We start from the raw sequence: 21,679 nt of genomic DNA, 5'->3' as shown, positions 1-21,679 counted from the left end.
CGCCCAGGCTGGAGTGCAGTGGCGCGATCTCAGCTCGTTGCAAACTCCACCTCCCGGGTTCAGGTGATTCTGTTGCCTCAGCCTCCTGAGCAGGTGGGACTACAAGTGCACACCACCATGCCTGGCTAATTTTTGTATTTTTAGTAGAGACGGGGTTTCATCCTATTGGCCAGGCTAGTCTCAAACTCCTGGCCTCAAGAGATCCTCCTGCCTCAGCCTCCCAGAGTGCTGGGATTACTGGTGTGAGCCCACCACACCAGGGCATCTCTCTGCTATTATTGTCTGTTTTCTATCTCTAGGATATATACTCCATGAACAGTGGGACTTAGTCTGTCTTTTCCATTGTTGTATCTCTAACATCCATAACAGTGTCTAGCACATAATAGGTATTCAATAAATATTGATTGAATGAATGAAGCGATAAAGCAGAGAATCTGGGGTGCTTTCAATAAACTTGAAAGCAGAATTTGCTACCAAGAATACTCTCAGAATTGGTGTTTACTACATTTTTCAATTTGCAGGCTTTCAGTCAAATCCAATTACTAGCAATTCGTAAGCAGAACAATTGCTTAGGCTCAGCCAAGGACCCCATTGATGAGCAGCAGTGCATTGACTTTATTACAAGTATCCCTCACCTGAAAGTGTGTTCCTTTAAGTGAATCAAACCTTTTAAAAAATAAAATAAAAAATAATTCTGTATTATTTTTAAGTTCGTTGTTTAGTATTAGCTCTATATTAAGAATCTCAATAGTGAATTCTTTGTAGAACATTTTATGTAGTATAGACAACCTCCCTGACTTACCTGTGAAAAATTCAGATTTCCATACCAAATTTTCTCTTATCCAAGTGTAAGGAGAACCCATATGAGACACTTCAGACCCTTGCTATTAAAGTGTGGTCTGAGGACCTGCAACATGGCATCACCTGGGGTTTACTAAAAATAGAGAACCCTGGCCAGGCGTGGTGGCTTACACCATAATCCCAGCACTTTGAGGGCCCAAGGTGGGAGGATTGCTTGAGGCCAGGAGCTTGAGATCAGCCTAAGTAACACAGCAGGACCCTGTCTCTGCAAAAACATTTTTAAAATTAGCAACGCATAGTGGCATGTGCCTGTCGTCCTAGCTACTTGGGAGGCTGAGGCAGGAGCCTTGCTTGAGCCCAGGAACTCCAGGTTACAGTGAGCTATGATTGTGCCATTGCACTCCAGCCTGAGCAATAGAGTGAGACCCTGTCCCAAAAGAAAAGAGAAAGAAACAGAAAAACAGAATCTCAGGCCCCGCCTAGACCAACAGAATTTTAACAAGATCTCCTGGTGATGCTTATGTGTGTTACGGTTTGCAAAGCACTGATTTAGGCTGCTTTTTTGTCCTTTAGGTGGGTTCTCCCCACTCAGTACTTCTCTGGAAGCCACCTTAACTTTAAATGTCATGCTCCTCAACTTTCTGTCTCTGTTACAGTAGGTTTTCTTTAAAACAAGTCTAGGTAGGTAGAATTCTAGCCTATTTTCAAACAGATTAGAGAAGATTGGATTCTGGGTGACTCTAGATACCTCACTATCAGAAAAACAATTCTCTTGTCTCTTTCTCTGTCTCATATTCCTCCAGTTTAGGGCCTGCTGCATGAAAAGGAATGACTGGTCATCTAATCATTATCATTAAAGTCAAGCCAAGTTGTTGAATCCTTATTAAGTGCTGACAGTATGCAGTATACTAGATTAGATACAGAGAGGATTCCAGCAAGTCCCTGTCTCCAAGGGCAAACCTCCGAATTTCCTCGTGTCAGTCACTACCTGTAAGGTGGGAACTTTTCCTTCTGCTCCGTCTCTGTCACAAAGTTATGACAGATGAGGTAATGAAGTCAAAAGTCCTTTGTGAAAGTTAATATTCTCTAATCACGTGAAATACCATCATTGGGATTATTGGGGCAGCCAGGCTTACCCAGCTGAGGGTAGTTGAAAGCAGACAGGGTTAAGTGTCACAGGAGTAAAAGAAGAGAGCTGTTAAATCTGCCTAGAGAATAAGGGACAGTTTTCTTAAAAGGTGGCAGTTAAACTGGATTTAGATGGCATCAGACTGAGAAATGTTCATGTCTCACTTGAAAGTGAGACTTGTCTCTTAGTCTTTTGATTGTTAGTATATATAAATTTAAGTCTTCTTCCTAAGTTGAAAGACAGCTCGGTGACTGTTCTGTGAACCTTTCTCAGGTTATATTTGTCCCCAAAGTTAACGATTTATACCAGGGGTCCAGTGGGCTGCATGGATGACTGCGTTGCACCACATGCAGATTGGAGACCACATCTGCATTAAGTACCGACATATCAGTAAGTTTTGGCAGACCTGAAAAGTAAAGCAAATTTTTTTATTGTGAAAAAACATGAAATTATAATACTTTTCACTGAAGTTCAGTACTGTGTTTTAAATATATGCATAAGAGGCTACTTACATTTTCTCCTGTAGAAAAACATTCAAAATTCCAAATGCCTTCAATTATACTGGGATTGTAAAACAATTAACAGACACAGTTACATCCACCAAAATGCTGGAAGTTTCAAAACAGTTCAGTTAAAGTTTTGAAGTCAAATTTGTTAAGTAGTAAACTTAGTTGTATTTTTATAAATACTTTTAGAGATACATTTCTCCACAAAGAGTAAGCTGTTCTCATTTTTGAAGGTCAAAATTAAGTACTTTAAGCCAGGCAAGCCAGGCACAGTAGCTCATGCCTGTAATCCCAGCACTTTGGGAGGCCGAGGTGGGCAGATCACTTGAGGTCAGGAGTGTGAGACCTGCCTGGCCAACATGGTGAAACCCCATCTCTGCTAAAAACACAAAAATTAGCTGGCCATGGTGGCGCCCTCATGTAATCCCAGCTACTAGGAAGGCTGAGGCAGGAGAATCACTTGAACCCAGGAGGCAGAGGTTGCAGTGAATCAGGATTGTGCCATTGCACTCCAGTCTGGGCAACAAGAACAAAACTCCCATCTCAAAAAAAAAAAAAAATTAAGTACTTTAATAACATGTTCTCTGTTCCTATCACAATTATTAAGAAACATAGTTTTAAAAAATTGTTTAAAGGCATCTGTCAAAGAATGTTTCAGTCAACATCTGGTCAGTCAGCAACCTAGGACATTCAGAACTAGGGGCCAGTGTCACAACTACTGGCAGCATAGTTGAATTTTGCAAACTTACGTTAGTCATTGTAATTTTAAATATCACATATTAGGTTCACTTGGATTCCCAACTCTGCTGGTCCTAATTTGACTGCCAACAGTCATTTATCAATTGTAAGAGTGGAGGAAGTCTACCAACTTAGACTTCTAGCTGAGACACAGAGGAAACCCCATTATCAGTGCCAGTAAAAAGGCAGCGACTGGTAACAATAGTGCATTGATCATGGACACTCCACTGCACTAGCATATATTAGAGAAAATGATTAAATCTCCCATCATCTCCTGCTGGAGGAGGAATAGTCACTGCTACAGAACATTGCCATGGGATCGATGTCTTGGCTTTTCTTCTGCATTTATGGAGCAGTAGGAAAGCATCATCTGGGACCACATCCTCTTCTGTGATCTCTTCTCATATCGGCACCTGCTCATTAGAGTCTGGTATACCAGGGGACATTGGTACAGTAACAATGGGCCTCTTCTTTATGAACCCTTCTTTATCAGAGAAATTTCACCCAAATAAGGGTTATGACAGGAAAGCTGTATTACAAAATGAGCACTGTACCCACCCTTCAAAAATCCCTTGCCTTCTTTATCAAGGCGATTTTTTTCTTAATGTCAGAAAAGGGCCTAAAACAGTTCCTTGTAATTGGAGTCCAAAAGGTTACCTATTAGAGGAAAAGAAATATTCTTCTCACACACACAGACACACACATATACTCTGTGTATGTGTTATATACATATATGATAAAGCATAATCCAAAAAATTGTTTGGATTCCTGAAGCCTCTAGTACCTGGCGACTTAGTAGCCATCAATCAATATTTGTTTAATAAATAAGTAAGTAATAAGATGGAGATCACACACGTTTCACTTTGTCCTTCGAGTATGAGCAAGCGCTCAGAAGCAGAGTGATGTATGCGTTTGTCGAACGAATGAGCGTTGCTCCACTTGCATCAGAGAACCCAGATGTACAATTTTGTGAATGCAGAAGCTCTCAGGAAAACAGATGCTGCATTTCAGCTGGTCTTGTCTGAATAAATAAATTACCCAAATCTCCAAATTTTTAATTTCATGTTTGAAAATGAAGCTGTGTAAATATTCTAGAAGGGGAGGAAGAAGGAGATGCAGTGTATACATTAGGTTTATATGTGAAATCCTCCTCCCTGTGCCTGTCACCATCCTCAGTACAGCCCCCATGGCTCAGGTGGCCAACTCATGGTATGGCTTGGGTGGCGCATACTGTAAGGAGGAACATTAAATCATATTTCATTCCAGCCACAGCAGTCTTCATAGGCTTACTGGGGAGGGAGATGATAAATGAGAAATCGAATGTATTATAAAGAGGAAAAAGTACAAATTAAGAATTTTAAAAATTAGTCATTCTCGCATTCTGCCATGAGCAAGCCTGAGAATTGTAGCAAACTACTTCTCTGAATTTTCATTTCCTCTTAGGTAGACATTGAGGACAATAAAACAGCTTTGCCTTCCTAACTCATAGCTTTGGAAAGATCAAATGAGATGTTAAGAACAAGAGCTACCATTTATTAAGCATCAGCTGTGTGTAAAAGTATTGTGCAGGGTACTATACATATTTTTAATATATGCAAAGTATATTTAATAAATCAAAATGCTGTAAAGAAATACTGTATATCCTTTTTAGGGGGTACTTTGAAAATCCTAAACTTTATGAATTTAAGGTACTGTGAAATTTATTTGATAATATATTTTATACCTCTGCATCTATTATATGCAAAGCACTGCACAAAAATGATAGAAGAAATATGAAAATAAGCAAAACAGAACTTGCCTTGAAAGAGCTTACAGCCCAGTGAAGGAAGGAAGGGTAACTGGTTGAATAAGTACCCGATGGCTGCAATATATAAGAAGTAGAGTACAGCAAGCTTCATATGGGTGAGGAGTTTAGTCAGTGACTTAGACCACAGTCCTCTGCTGTGCCTGCTTGAAATAGCCGGTGCATCAGCCATTTCATCATTAAAGGAGCAGCAGTGAATACCGGCCCGTTTCCTTACTTTCATAATACCAAGAGTCTAATCTTACTGCATCTCTAAGAAGCACCTAGAGAGCTGACATACTAGGAAGTCCTCAAGAAGTGCATGCACAAAAATACAGTTTATCATTCTATACTCATGGACCCAAATCTTCCCTGCCTGAAACAGGGGTTTGTAGATAATAAATTGGGTAGAATACAAGCAAATAATTTACTTAGAGGGAACAAAATTAATCTGAATGGAGATTAAATTCACCAGAGGGTAAAATAACCAGAAAGTATAGTTGGAAGAGGAGAAAAGAAAGAGAATAAAGACAGATAGATCGATCATCAATAGATAGATAATAGGTCAGACTTACCTAAGAGTATACTGTGTTTTCCTATATCTAGCATTATTTAAATATTTATAGAACTTAAATTGAAGGTAGTTTTAACCACAGATATAAAGATGAAAATACTTTAGTGATCTTACTTCCTCAGCTCTATTGTATGAACACAATGTAGCTATTTTATAGACTCAAGACAAGTTGATTAATAATAAATATAAATTGGCTTGTATTTTGTCACTGCTGCTGACATTTTAAATATATAAGTGTTTTATAAGTAATAGCAATAACTGATGTTTATTGAGCACTTACTATGGGCCATTGTTCTAAGCTCTATGCATACATACACATATAAATATATATGTGTGTGTACATACACATTCATTTAATTTGCAAAAAAAAAAGTGATACCACTAATATTACTGTTTGCAGACTTATTTCCCTCTCTCATAGGGTCTTATATTTTTCCTACATACTGATGATTCTCTTTAAATGTGAAATAACCAAATACAGCACCATCAGTTTATATGGAAATAAAGTTCTGTGGGTTTTGGCCATCAATGTTTCTAATGAAGTAGTTTTTTTAACACCCCGGAATAAGAGGCTTTTACATGGGGAATTGGGGAGAGAGGGAAGAAAGAAGTCCTTGGTCCGTGCGAATCCCAGGAGTCAATCAATAGTGTGTGCAGCACGCTGCTGTGCAGCAGTTTCTCATGAGGCTGTGCACATCCCAATTGCTTTCTGCTCAGCAGAGGATTACAATAATGCCTATTTATCCAGCTCTGTCCATCCAAGGATTTTAGATACATCATAAACTCATCAATTAATCAGAGACATGGCACCCATTTTGAAATGCTGGGTGAATTACATCCTAGAAGATTACGAGAAATGCTCACGTCGACAGAGTGAATCAGGAACTATTTCCTGATGGATTCCTGAACGGCACACCAAGTAGTGAAATGAAGAGGGCTGTCTCCAGCACTGATACACAAAGTATATCTCAAGTGGAAGAAAACTTCTGGAATAAAACGTCGCTTTATTTCGAAGCATCTGTTAAACTTGAAAAATTAACCTGAGGTAGAATGGCAAAACCCATTAAATATTAATGCAATTAATTGGCTTCCTTCTTCAGAGTAAAGTATCACTGACCTCCCTTTCTTAACAATTAAAACCCCCCTGAAACCTTTGGGTTTTTTAAATACAGCGTTACTTTGGTTCTTGATTCTCTGACCTTTTTCAAGCGAAAAACTCTTGCTGTGGTCCAGCATGCTCAGCCCACTGTGGGGAACTGGCTTTCCAGACAGCTGTGAATGTTCGGTATTTATTCAGACAATACTCCCACACTTAGATGATTTACTGTGGTCCAAGCATCTTGTTCTTCATTTTGAAGAAACATTCCAGTCTCTAGGGATCGTCTACTTTGTATGTAATGAGAGGTAGTTTAAAGTTTTCATTTGTGTAGCTGGAAGTGCACTCACGTCATTAGAAATTCAAGGAATGGCAACTCAATATCCATTTCTAATCTGAAGGGTCTTCTGTAGCACCAGATTATTCTGCCATGTTAGCTAGCCCCACCCAGAAATCACTTAACTATGATTAGCTTCCAAGATTAGTGAATTCTAGGGTATCATGATTACTTATGACTTAATGCCAGTCAGAATTTGCCATCTGCCTTTCAGCCATTTCATGAACGCAGCGGAAGACAGCATTTATCAAAATGGCTGTACAACACCCCTTATGTCTTTTTTTTTTTTTTTTTTTTTTTTTTTTTTTTTTTTTTTGGAGACAGAGTCTCGCTCTGTCGCCCAGGCTGGAGTGCAGTGGCCGGATCTCAGCTCACTGCAAGCTCCGCCTCCCGGGTTTAAGCCATTCTCCTGCCTCAGCCTCCCGAGTAGCTGGGACTATAGGCGCCCGCCACCGCGCCCGGCTAGTTTTTTGTACTTTTAGTAGAGACGAGGTTTCACCGTGTTAGCCAAGATGGTCTCGATCTCCTGACCTCGTGATCCACCCGCCTCGGCCTCCCAAAGTGCTGGGATTACAGGTGTGAGCCACCGCGCCCGGCCCAACACCCCTCATGTCTTAACACTCTTTAGGGACTTATATAAGCAACACTTCATGTTCGAATGTCAAAATCCACGTGTAAGCCTTAAAAGTAGTATGGGATGCTTAAGAATGCTTTTCAGGGCCAGTTATTCTTTGATATTTATCACTTCATGGTGCTGACACCTGCTTCTAATTTTAAGAGTTCTTTCTTCCAGTGGATTTTTTTTTTTCCTTCAGAAATCTTATCCTCAAAAGACTTAACTAGCAATTTCTCTTTTTTTGATGTGCTTGATGTTTTGATGAGTTTGTCTATCAGCGTTGAAACCTTAACATACCTTTAGTTTAGAATAAAAAAACAAAATTTGTGACACACATTTATTATATTGGGTCACATAACTTTTTGCCCTGGCCACACATTCAAAGACTTTTGCAGAGATATAATTCATCAGAAATGTCATTATCTGCCACTTGGCCTACTTGATAGTTGTCTTAAGTTGACAAAAGCTATAGACATAGATAAATTCTTCCTTGAAGGAGCAATTCAGTAAATAACTTTCACCCAGTACCCTTATTTGGTTGTCTTTCACACCCAAGGGCCAGGTTGGTGGCAATTGTCATTTGAGAGTTAGTAAGTGGAAGGACAAAGACAGAGAGAAACCTAATTTTGTCTGTTTAGACACATATAGAAATAGTCCTTTGGTTTGGGGGTAGCCAGCCTAGTTGTAGTGCCCGGTGTGGTTTGCTTTCTTGTTTTTATCTTGTCTAAAGACCTTTTCCTCACAAGTGCTGGATAAAGTTCATTGCATGAGTAGAAGAAGCCGCAAAAGATGGTATATAGCTAGCAACCCGTTCTGATTGGTCTATGAAGAGTTGCCTGTATAAAATTGGATCCTTGTGTTCGGTTCCAAAAAAAGGTGTGAATGTGAAGAAGAAGTGTTAAATCATGACTCCAGAGAAAATGTCGGCCATGAGCAGTTTTTAGTTTAAGTGAAAACCAAACTTTAGGATTTGGACAAATAAGACGAGGAGAAAAAAAGGGTGAATCATTAACTCCAATATGAAAGGATTATGGTGATCAAGTTTCACCCAACTTGAATAAGACACCCAACAAAGACTGTGACTGATGGAACTAACTCATTTACTTAATTGATATGCAAAACTCTGCCAAGCATTTACCCTTAGTGTCAAATAAGTAATTTTTAATAAAATATTTCTAAGATATGAAGACAGTTAAGAAAATAGCATGCTTTTTAATAATTGCACTCCTAAGTAAATGGATCATTACGTTGTCACAAAGAATGACAGTGAGCAGAAACAGCCTGCTAATCTCTCTTAGATAAGTATTTAACATAATTAGACACCATCTCTTCTGTTGAATGTAGCATTAATCATTAGAAGTGCAATTTTACACAGCATACTTGTTTCTGATATGTCATTGTTGTTAAAAAAAAAAAAAAGCAAACTATTTTGTCAGATACAGTGCTTCAGAAAATGACTCATGTAGTTGTGTGATTTACATGAATACAGTTATTTCCCTTTTTATTGCTTTTTGTTTGTTTTAATAGTGTTTAATAGTAGTGTGGTCCTTCTACAGCCATGAAGCTGCATTTGAGGTTAGTGGTTCATTCGTTTTGTTTTGTAAAATATGAGTATAATGAACATACTTGAATTTGAAGTATTTTTAAGCTTTGACGTGATATTTTGGCTCATCTACCTAAACCGAAGGCAAAGCTCTTTCAGAGAAAGGTTTTCTTATAAGGAATGGGCTAGAAGTTTTCTGCGTTAAATAAGAGCTCAAGAGAAAACCTCTTTCTATAAAAACTTTGAGGTTAAAATGATGGAATGTATTGCCCTCTTCCAGTATTCGTAAGCACTACCTTTAAAAAAAATTCATTTTCTTTTGCTATGTAGCTTCTAGCTTGAACTGTGAACTACTGAATACTTATAAAGTGATAGCAGCTCAATTCATTGCACAATGCTAGCTTCCCACTTTCTCCTTGACTCAAAGGCCTTCGAAGGCAAAGAATAGGGTTATTGAAGGATAGCAGGCAGATTTCACTAAGTAACAGGTGGAGGTCAAAGCAGTTTATTTGTGGGATGAACAGAGTGCAGAGATGAAAAAGCAAATGCTTTACCATAATAAGATTTAGCAAGAAAATGCTGACGACACGAAGCCTTAGATTCTAGCTGACAGAACCTTTTCTCGTTTTCATTACTTGATTTCACAGTTCAAGCAATTTGAAGAGGGCTGAATTTTTCTTTCTTTTTCCCCTATGAAATGTTTCAATCAGTTTCAAATTTTTACTTTAGCTGGGTGCTCTGCTTGTATCCAGGGAACACTGGAACTAATAGAGCTCCAGCACAGGCGTATCCCAAACGTGGACCCTCGCAGACTACGCGTTTCTTTCAAATTAAATTTTATCCATGGGACCCTTAAACTCTAGCTCTCTATCATGTTTTAACCGACAGAAGAGAGTATACTTAAGTAAATTCTAAAGTTCACATCATCAAGGCTAATGTTATGTGCCAACGAAAGTATTTACAAGGGTGTTTACCAAGCTTGAACACTGGGTTACTTCCAGCTTGTTGGAGATGGAGAGGAAAAGCTTTCATTTTTTCCCCATTATACAGTCTATATTTGTACAGTGAAGATGTTTTGCTTTTGGAACTTAAAAAAAAAAGATTAACCATGCTGAGCAATACAAAGTAAGGTTTATCTGCTGTTGTACAGCATGACCAAAAGAGTAAAAAGTCATTTGATATCATATCATATAGACCAGAGCTGTCCAATAGGACTTTCTGCAGTGATAGAGATGTCCTGCGTCTGTGGTATCCAATATTCTAACCATGAGCCACATATGTCTACTAAGCCCTTGCAATGTGGCTATGCTGAGCAACTGAATTTTTAAATTCATTTAATTTTAATTAATTTAGATTTAAGTAGCCACATGTGGCTAGTAGCTACCATATTGGGCAGGGCAGATATAAACCAAACATATGTATGATTGAGTTTTTTACTATTCAGCTGGATATCTAAGGAGAATGAATAAAACATTATGCTATTTTATACTATATGTATTGTTTATGCAAAGAAATAATTTGGTTTTCTCAGAAATGTCTTCTTTATCCTCAGTCCTTCTGTGAATGCGTATAATTGCTATGTTGAGCCAAAATCAGTCCTTTCCTGAACACATGGGGGGATGGGATGGCTAGGGGGCAGATGGAATGGGTAGGGAATCTCCAACCTCTTGTAAGTATATGGAGCATGTAGCACAATTTTTTTTATTTCAGTCCTGTCACTGGGGTGTCTGTGTTTACCTTGAAAGGAGAGGAAATCCCCCAACTAGTCAAGAGATTTTATTTTTGGCCCAGAAACCAGATTTTTATATGACATTTTCCTTGTGTCTATTCTTTACTCTCTCTGGTTGTAAATTTTCACTCACAAATGAACATTTGGAATATATTACAGAACTCATCGTTTCTTTCCCCCTGAATAATCCATGTAATTTTTACTCCGTACTCCCATTTTTTAAAAATTGAAGAAATCACTGGTGTCCCCAAGCCGTTTAAATTACCTGAACTTCTTTATGATGTGATAATTCTTTGGGGGTCCTTTTAGTTCATTTTCAATGGCTGCATATAGAGTAAGAAAGATAAACCTCAGAAGCTATATTAACTTTTCTTTATGCTCTCTATCATAAAAATGATTTTAAAACATTTTTATGCACTGAAAAAGGCTAAAAGTCAAAATAGTCTGCTTTACCTTTTTATTGTTGAGTGTGCTAATCATAAAAAATTATATTAGAATGAACCCTAATGGATTTTATCATTAGGACACACATCTAACAAACGTGCAGTGTCTTCCATGACCTCCTTGTATCACGCAGCCTGTGTTTATGCTCACGAGAACAGAATGGTCCCTTAACTGTGGGATTCTTCTGTTCAATCACAGACTTATTTGGCATCATGTTTAGAGATAATCTAATTACAAGGTATACTTTAAATGGTTCTAGAAAGGTCCTGTTCCTGCCTGTGGGGGAATTACTAGAGTGCATTTATAGCTCTACGTCTGAAAGAGATGTGTCTGAGTGTAAATCTGATGGTGGATGACTTGCAAAAGATGATACTGGTACTCAGCATTCATCCTGGGCTTGAGAAATGTCACTGAAATTTATGCTAACACCATTAGTCTGATGGACATGACTGGGTTGTCTGTTCCCCACACTTAAATCTAGTGGAGTAGGGGAATCTGAATGCCTGAGTGTAAAAAAAAGAGTCACAAAGCAGTTAGCATCATTAAGAGTTGGAATGTTTGCAAGAAGAAAAATGTTCAAGTGTCATTAATAGTTCACATTTAAATCAGCTCATGATAGGTTTGTATCAATAAGATACATAAGTAGTACTCCCCCGCGCCCTCCCCCAGAAATAGGCATATTTGGTAGCACGGTACACTGAAAGGAGCAAGAGCTTTGGTTTCCTGGGTTCAAATCCTGGCTCCTCCACTCACTAATTGTGTAGCCTCTCACCTTCTTAAGGACTGCTTTGCCTCAGGCACCCTCTCCTCTGAGTCATGGCTGTCTGCCTGTCTGCTGGACCATTCCCATCTGTAGACAAGCATGCTGGACTCTCTCCCACCTTCAGAAAGCTATCCCTTGCTTCCCTCACTCTTCCTGTAGCCACTACCCTATTTTTCTGCTCTCCTCTGCAGATTCCTCCTTCATTTCATGGAATTTGACTACACCATTTTCCCTGTTTCTTCACTTCCCGTTGATGTTATAAACCATTCTATCCTGTCTTCTATGTGCCTCACTCTCCTGGAGCTCACTTTTCAAGACTGTCAGAAACATTCATGTTGCCAAATCCAGTGGATCCTTTTCTGTTCTCATTATACGTGATCTCTCAGTGGCATTCGACTTAGTTGATTGCAGCCTTCTCCTTGAAACACTTCTTAGTTTCTGTAAAGATATACTCCCCTGTGAGGTAAATGCCTCAACTTAGTTGCCTGTTTTGATGCTGACTTTAGACACTCAGGGGCCTTCCTTGATTTTACAAATTACTGAATTCTAAATAATTGTGTGTGTTATAGCCTCTGGTTAAGTGAGCTGTTTATTACTGCATTGTAATATATAGTCTAAGCTTGAACACTATCAACAAGTCTTAAGAGGAAAATTTTTGTCATTTCTTGTTATAGAGACATAACATGGTTTGCAGGAGGCTTTATAGAAGAAGTAACTTGTTGAATAGGCAAGAGGCCTATTGTAAATATAAAACATGTATATGCTCTTTTACAACTCAACATCTGGGTTCATTATCTTCTAAATCTATGTGATATTTATTTTGTGCAGGTTCTGTGTTAGAATCGCTGATAATTCATTCAGTGTGTGTTTGATAAAATCCTAACTGATCCCTACTAAGGCCAAGAAAAAACTTTTATATATAAGACAAATGATTCCTAGTATACTTCAGAGTGGGATTTTTTTGTGTATACACTTTTGAATCTGATATACCCTTCCTTTTTTTTCCCTCCTTTGGATAACCAAATTTAAAACTTCAACTATAACTATACTTTATGGACTTAAATAGGACACTGTTTTTATAGTATACTAGGGAAACTACATGAGGGTTTTACAAAATGTGTGTACTTGAGAACCAGAGATACCTGGATCTGCAGTACCATCTAATAGCTGTATGATCCTAGACAAATTGCTTAACAGCACTTGATATCTAATTTCTGGAATATTAAGTTATTGGTAGATAGGATAATAATACCTACCTATCTGAGATGAAAATGTAAGGATCTGGGGATGGACACAGTGGCTCATGCCTGTAATCCCAGCACTTTGGGAGGCCAAGGCGGGTGGATCACCTGAGGTCAGGAGTTCGAGACCAGCTTGGCCAACATGGTGAAACCCCGTGTCTACTACAAATAAAAATTAAAAATAAAAATAAAAATATTAGCCAGGTATGGTGGCGGGCGCCTGTAGTCCCAGCTACTCAGGAGGCTGAGGCAGGAGAATTGCTTGAACCAGGGAGGTGGAGGTTGCAGTGAGCCGAGATCTTGCCACTGTACTCTAGCCTGGGCGACAGACCAAGACTACATCTCAAAAAAAAAGAAAAGAAAATGTAAGGATTTGAGGTATTTATAAGTGCGTGGCACGTAATGGGTACTCCGTAATTTGTAGCTTTTATTATTTTCAGCTTGGTTTTTGGAAGTGATCGATATGCAGAGATTTAATCTCTGTAGCTGCCTCCTGCCTCTCTTGAGGCCACTTGATGGATGAAGGCTTCCAGTTGCCTTTCAGCCTTTAAGTTTGGTGTAATAGTTGTTCTGGTAATAACAGTTATAAAAATAGGTTGTTGGGAATTAAATGATGACAATGAACAGGACACTATCCAAGTCATGAACAATTAAACTTGCAACATTTTGGGGTCCTCTCTAACCTGCTTATTGTGTTGGATTTAAAAACTAAAGTGCTGAGGTTGCTTGCTTTCAGACTTGTGACTATAAATGAACATTATTGAAACTAAACTTTCTATTCTTGACTTTGTCACTTTGAAGAAAGGAACATACACCCGTTAAATCTTCTCTGACAACTTGAATTACATCTCCCAAACTCCTGCGACAGACAAGAGAAGGTCCTGCTGTCCCGAGCAGCACTTACCCAGGGATACTTTTCACAGGAGAATGAATTTTTGGATAGGTGCTCTAACAAAGTAAGCACTAACACTGAGAAGTTACCATTTCCTTTTGAAAAATCCAGTGTGTTGTTCGGTTGTCACTGGAATAATTACAGTTTATGGTGATCCTTCCCTTCCCTTCCCTTCCATTCCCGTTAATGCTGTAGCTCCTTTGACTCCTAAAAATATCCCCTTTAAGAAGATACCTAAGGAAAAAAAAAAACCAGCATCGTACTTCCTAATGATTCCTGTAGTGTTTACTTTACGGTTGTCACTGTAGAGTTCTTGGTCAAAGTGTTTGAAAAATATCATAACTTGGGAGTCGTGGAGAGGTAACATTAATTATTATTGGTTTTTCCTTTTTCTTCTTTTTATTTTGTGTAATACCAAATTGCAGTGAAAAATTACCTAAAACAATTCTTATTTTCTTAGGGGAGACAGTGAGAATTTTTTTGAGTTTTTTTTCACATCACTCAATCTAATTTTGTTATTGATGTTTCTCGAAAGAATCAGGAGAAGGATCAATTTTCAAAAGTATTATGTCCCCACTTTCTAGCTCATTTTCTAAGAATACATCTTACCGTTTTCTCTGGGTGAGTGTAGGCTAGTGGAAGACTGTACAACCTAGGGTGGATTAAGTAAAACTAAAGGAAACTTTCAGAATTATAGAGAGTAATTATTGTACAGTAAAGATCTTTAATACACACATGTCTAGCATTGCAATAGTCTTATATTTGAATATCATGTTTGTTTTCCGTTGCTGCAGAACAAATTTTCACAGAGTTAGCAACGTGAAAGAACACACAGTTCTTAATATTATCTCACAGTTTCCATGGGTCCGGAGCCTGGCCTCAGCTGAACTGGATCCTCTGCTCGGGTCATACAAGGCTGCAATGAGAATTTTATTCAGACTCCATTTCTTTCTGGAGCTCGAGGGCCTGTTGCAAACTCTCATGATTGTTGGCAGAATTCAGTTGCTTGTGGATTTGGGACTAAGGTCCCTGCTTTCTGAAAGCTAACTGTCAGCAAGGGGCCCTACTCAGCTCCTAGAGGCCCCTGCAGTTCCTTGCCATGTGGCTGTCACAGGCCCTTTCACAATATGGCAGCTGACTTCTTCAAAGCCTGAAGAAGAATCTCTCTGACTTCTAGTTCCTTTTATACAGGGATCCCCTGATTGGGTCAGGCCCGCCAGGGATAATATATTTTTCCTTCACTCAAACTCACCTCATTGGGGACCTTAATTATATCTGTAGAAGTCTTTTGCAATATAACATAACCTAATCAACATAATCACCTTTGCGGTATAATATAACCTATTCACAAGAATGACATTTTTCATATTCACAAGTGTCTCACACATGCAAGAGGAGAGGATTGTGTAAGGCATCATTATACAAGGCTGGGAACTAGGAAATCATTTTAGAATTCTGAGTACCACCATTTTTTTTTTCAAGATAAGGTCTCTCTCTGTTGCCCAGGCTGGAGTACAGTGGTATAGTTATAGCTCATCGACTCCCGGGTTCACGTGATCCTCCTGCCTCAACCTTCTGAGTAGCTGGGACTATAGGCATATACCATACTCAGCTAACTTTTTTTTTTTTTTTTTTTTTTTGAGACAGAGTCTTGCTCTGTCACCAGACTGGAGTGCAGTGGCATGATCCGGGCTGACTGCAACCTCCACCTCCCAGGTTCAAGCAATTCTCCTGCCTCTACCTCCTGAGTAGCTGGGACTACAGGCACACGCCACCACGCCCAGATAATTTTTGTATTTTTAGTAGAGACCGGGTTTCACCATGTTGGCCAGGCTGGTCTCGATCTCTTGACCATGTGATCTGCCTACCTTGGCCTCCCAAAGTGCTGGGATTACAGGCATGAGCCACCGTGCCTGGCCTCAGCTAACTTTTAAAAATCCATTTTTTGTAGAGACAAGGTCTCACTATATTGTCCAGGCTGCTCTCAAACTCCTGACCTGAAGCAATCTTCCTGTCTCAGCCTCCCACAGTACTGGGATTATAGGCAAGAGCCACCAGCCCAGCCTGACTACCACAAATACCAGTGATGAATTTGAAGGAATCTTTGTGAATAGTGCATTTGACCTGTATTTTCAAGGTTTTCTTGTTGGACTTTACACTTGTAAGTGCCTCCAGAGGTGAAAGCCACAACATGACTAGAATCCCATATATGTTTGCCCTTGTCTACTGAACACAATTTGGCATGACTCATGTAGCTTAGAAAACTGGCAAACTAGAGGGAAATTCAAAATTCAAAAATTCTGGATGTTTAGAAAACCAGTGACAGGCCAAAGGCCTTCTTGAAATGTACCTCCAATTCTGTTTCCTGTCATTGGGTTTTTTTAATACCCATCAAAAGGATGAAATGCCCCACTGAAAGAGAACATTATGTTAGATTTCTGCTTCTCGTTCTACAAAATTCTTTATTTTTCTGCTTTGAACTTTGACGTAACATTTCATTTCCTCCAGAAAAGGGGTAGGATTACTTCATCTGTAATCTCTTTTTAAAAATCTGGTACTTCTAGAAAATATATTGAAATTAAAGTTTTAATTCATTAAAAGAAAGCCAATCAGTCATTAATCCGTACAGTAATTTTGTAACAGTTGTTCATAAATATTTGGCAAAAGATTTTAAAAAGGAGTTTATTTTTAAAGTAATGTACAGAACCAAGTTTGATGTCAAAAATAAAAGCCAAGATTAATGTTCTGTAGCTTTTAACAGAGAGCAGTTTACTAGCATTTTGGAATTTCATCTGGTCAATTAAATATACAAAGCAAATTAACCAAAACATACATTATGCATGTAGGGAAAATATTAAAGTATATAATAAGGAAATGTGCTCAATACGAGTCTTTAAAAATTGAAAACACAAAGTAATTTTGAGATTCATGACAGCCTTAGGGTTCATATTACTTGACTGTGATAAATTTAGAAGATTATACATAGTTTGGCTGGTTCTTCCTGCATGCCGACAGAATTTCTTTCCTCTTTAACCCTTGCAAAAGAAGACGTAAATTTTGCTATTTTTGAACTTGTTTACCAGCTTGGTCATTCTCGATACTTGTTATTACCCGAATTTTACTTATAATTCCTTTTAGAAGCATAAATAGTGAATTTCAATCATGTCAACATTTCTGCAGATTTAGAATGGCATGAATTAGAAAACATGAATTTTTCAAAGAAATCATAACTTTTTCTTGAGTCCAGCCATTTGCTATCGCCAATAAGATTAGTTAGGATACTGGATTTCATCAGTGATTCCATTATCTGGAAAAAAAAAAAAAATCTGCCGTCTTTAAAGTTTTGATTTTGTTGTTGTTGTTGTTATCTGTTCTGCTTCTGTTTTATGACATATAGTTCAGGCATTTGACTAAATTTAAATCAGTGGAATGGTTGGCAGCCTATAATTGGTCTACACAAAAAGGTTTAAATGAGTTGGGAGACTTGTTTACATTTTGGTAGCTTTTTATTTCTTTAATCATTTTTTTATTTGAAATCTCCTCCTTAGTGTAATTACATGATGATACCTTAGGTTAGGTTACTTGCAGTGAATGTTCACCCAAAATCTCAGTGCATCCTACATTATTAGAACTTTGGCATGGTATGACTGGTTACTGATTCAGCAAGCAACAAGTATAACTAAAGTCACTTGACTTAGTGACTTCATTTTTAATTCAAATCACATGGATATTGATCTAGAAAGGATCTGATTCAAATTTGTCAAATTAGTATGAAATCACATACCCCTCTATATTGTACTTATGTCTGACTATGCAAAAGTGTTTACCAGTTTGCAATTTTTCTTTCATGGGGCTAAAACTCTAAGCTTTGCTATGTTTAAGCATGTATTCATTAAGCTGCAGATAAAGCTGAGACCTGCACAAGTAGTTTAAATATCTTTTCAGATCGTTTGGGTGTTTCAGACCCTTGGATGTCTTGGACATAGAGGGGAACAAAGCAGACAAGTACTCTGTCCTTACAGAGTCTGAGTCACACTCAAAGGTCATGTTATAGAATTGCATTAAGGAAATCTGTGATCAGAAATAACAGGGACATATTTAGATACAGGCCAAACTAACTAAATTTCTGGGCAGATCTATACCTATAAAGTGCTTGGCACAGTACATGGTACTCAGTCACAGTTACATGTTAATATCATTGTGATTTTTATTACTTTTCCAATTCACCCAAATAATTCTCTGGTCATGGGCAGAGCACAGCACGTGTAAACACGTATAAGTAGAATGGACTTTGGTTCTTTTAACATCAGTGCAGACCAGTTTTGTGCTACAACCTTAAGAGAGCCCAAATTTGTCCCCTGATGTGGAGACTAGGAGTCATTTCTCTTATTTTTATATCCAAATTTTCGTTGTTTTAATTGGCACCCTACCAAACTGATAGATGCCTCCAGTTGGGTATGTCAGCGTGGTTGCCGAGAACATTACAAATCCAGTAATTACAAGGAACTGTTTCTCCATTATTTTCTTTCCAAAGTATTTTCTATGCTGCAAATGCTGTGAAAACCTTAGGCACAATAGTAAAAGTATTTAAAAAAAAAAAAAAGTTTTTATTGTATTAACATGAAAGCAATATATGTTCATCATAGAAAAGACAGGTAAGCAAAACAAAGGCAATGAAAATCACCCAAATTCAACACAGAGAGAGAACTGCCATTATAGTTTGTGCTTATTGCCTTCCAGTTCTTTCTCTGTGCATAGAAATAGCCTTTTCGATGGTGTCATAGTATAATATCCTATTTTGTAATTGCCTTTTTCAATTAACATTATATTATAAATGTTTTGCCACGTCATTACTCTTTTACCATATTGTTTACATTGGTTATACCATACTTATCTAACCAGTCCCCAATTGTAGGGCATTTAAGGTTTTTTTACTTTTCTTTTTTTCTATTCTAAAGAGTTCATTGAATGAACAACTAAGTTGCCACTGTTGAGGGTATTCTTATATTAAAACAGCCAACTTATTTAAAATATGGAGAAAGTGATTTGGTCTCAAAGCAAGATAACCAACAAGATGAAATGATTGCATGTGAAGTCTTCATAAGCATAGATGGTCTCCTTTTGGGGGTCCCAGAGGTCACAGACACAAACAACATCTTTTAGGAAACACTGCAAAAGTTGAACCCTGTATTATTAGAGAAGATCAATAACCCAAAACTGGACTGCGATTAAGTAGAACAAATTGAAATCAAATACAGACCGACTTAGCAGGGGGCTATTCTGTCACCTGTTTGTTCCTGTGACAAATGCAAAGCAATTCAAAACATCTTTTTCTTTCACAGGTGGATTCCTCTTTTTGTTTGTTTTTAATTCTTTAGATGTTATCTTTTAGGTTGCGCAAATCATTGTTCCATGAATTAAAGTGTACTTACCAGTTGATCCTTCTTGCCAGGAATGCCATCTCCAACCACACTGAAGAAGTCGGAGAAGTCGGGTTTCAGCAGCCCCTCCCCTTCGCAGACCTCCTCCCTGGGAACGGCGTTCACACAGCATCACCGACCTGTCATTACAGGACCCAGAGGTGAGCTGCCCCACAGGGACCCTTGGTTGTGCTTATATCATGGCCTTTGGACCCAAGTAGCAAAATGAGAGACAATGAGGACTCCCCCTGAATGCTCCTGAGGCAGTGAGTGTTCCAGTTTCTTACCCTTGGGGGCAGCCTTGGAATTTTAGAGACCAGACAGATTTGGCATCAAATTTTTTGTCCTTTCCTAAAGCAAACAGGGACCAAATCTGTTTTTTTGTTTGCCAGTGAGATTTTTGCAGAGAGATGGGAAGTAACTTGAACCAAAATCAAATCTGTTCTACAAGTTGTATGTGTGTTTGTGTGTGTGTGTGAGAGAGAGAGTGTGTGTGCGGACACACACACGCACACAGGCATGCATTAGGTGGGTATATTTCCGTATGGTCAATTACCTGTTTTCAAGTAGTAACTTTTTCTCATCCCTGCTGACTCTCTTTCCATAAAACCTGAGTTCAATATGTGGCATTTTGTGTTGAGGTTGTTTGCATCAGGGCGTTGACGAGCAGTCTTCATTCGTTCCTTTTGAAGTGGTAGATAGTTTGTCTGGTTTTCATTGCAATGTTTTCATTATTTTTGTCTCATATGCTTTTAAGTTTATTATTAAAATGTGTCCACAAGAAATATGATTTGTATTTCGCATTAAAGACAAGCCTTAAGCCTCAAGAGAATGTCAGCAAATCACTTAACTTGATCTTATTGCAATATAAAAATATTTATTATTTTATTTATGAAACTCCCACAGTAGGAGTATGAATAATTGTAACCACGTTTTGCTTTCCTTTATCAGATTTTCTTTTAGGTAGATCTGTGATCTACCAGCTGCTATCATAAAACGTCCTAGAAAGTTATGATCTCTTCTCTGCTTTGACATATACCTGGGGAAACTGATGTTTCTTGCATTAATCCCAATGTTAGTCCCACAAATATGAATCCCTTTATGAATATGCTCTGTGTGCAGATCAGGGAAATGTGGCGGGTAAGAGGACAGTCCGGTGCACACATGGAAGTCATATTGAAGAAAGTAAGCATTTTGACTACTGTGGGAAGCAACTTCTTTATCCATAATTATGAAACTTACTTGCTTCATCTTTAAACGTCTTGTGATCATTGGTAGAACTTTCTCAAGATCCCCTCTTTCATTTGTGTATATGTGTGGTATAATCAGAGAGGCTTACTATCGATATATAATTTGAAAACCTGCATCAGAATTGAATTATAAGGTCCCAGAATGAGGCTTATTAAATAGTATTAAAATATTATCCTCATAGTTAACACTCATTGAGCATATAAACTGTAGTGGGGGATCAGAGATTTGAAACCCTTTTAGTCGGAATAGTTATGGCCGGAAGGAGATGAGGCACGTGTCACTTTTCATCTGTTTGGGGTCAAGTTCACATATTCTAAATGCTAATTGAATGGTAAAAGTTCCTGCAGGAGCTCGGTGTTGGGGTGACCATGGAGGTTCATTCACTCTTTAAAGAAGGATTTACTGAGTGACTCTATAGACACTGGGACCAATGGTTCCTGTCCTCACAGAGCATGTTATCTACCACAGAAGAGAGGCACACAAGGAAATAAGCAAGTAAAAGATGATGGGCCGGGCACGGTGGCTCGCACCTGTAATCCTAGCACTTTCTGAGGCCAAGGCGGGCAGATCACTTGAACTCAGGAATTCAAGGTCAGCCTGGGCAACATGGCAAAACACTGTCTAGAAAAAAATACAAAAATTAGCTGGGCATGGTAGCGAGTGCCTTAGTCCCAGCTACTCAAGAGGCTGCAATGGGAGGATTGCTCGCGCCCAGAAGGCAGAGGTTCCACGAGCCAAGATAGCACCACAGCACTCCAGCCTGCGCAACATAGCAGACCCTGTCTCAAAAAAAACAAAACAAAACAAAACAAAAAT

The 21,679-nt window shown here is 38.5% G+C and overlaps 1 protein-coding gene across 16 annotated transcripts in view; it reads left to right on the top strand.

Moving 5' to 3' along the window:
- Window positions 1-21,679, top strand: part of NFIA (nuclear factor I A) — a 607,688-nt gene that overhangs the window by 505,746 nt on the left and 80,263 nt on the right. For all 16 annotated transcript variants that reach the window (XM_045386128.3, XM_074005410.1, XM_065521609.2 and 13 more), the window contains one exon: window positions 19,645-19,773. In XM_045386128.3, the coding sequence (XP_045242063.1) occupies window positions 19,645-19,773 (129 nt within the window). The remainder of the gene's footprint in view (window positions 1-19,644; window positions 19,774-21,679) is intronic.

The sequence above is a fragment of the Macaca fascicularis genome, chromosome 1 (genome assembly GCF_037993035.2).
Source record: "Macaca fascicularis isolate 582-1 chromosome 1, T2T-MFA8v1.1".
In the NCBI taxonomy this organism is placed as follows: Eukaryota; Metazoa; Chordata; class Mammalia; order Primates; family Cercopithecidae; genus Macaca; species Macaca fascicularis.
The sequence above is the reverse complement of the archived record's forward strand: the minus strand, read 5'-3'. Positions and strand labels throughout refer to the sequence as shown.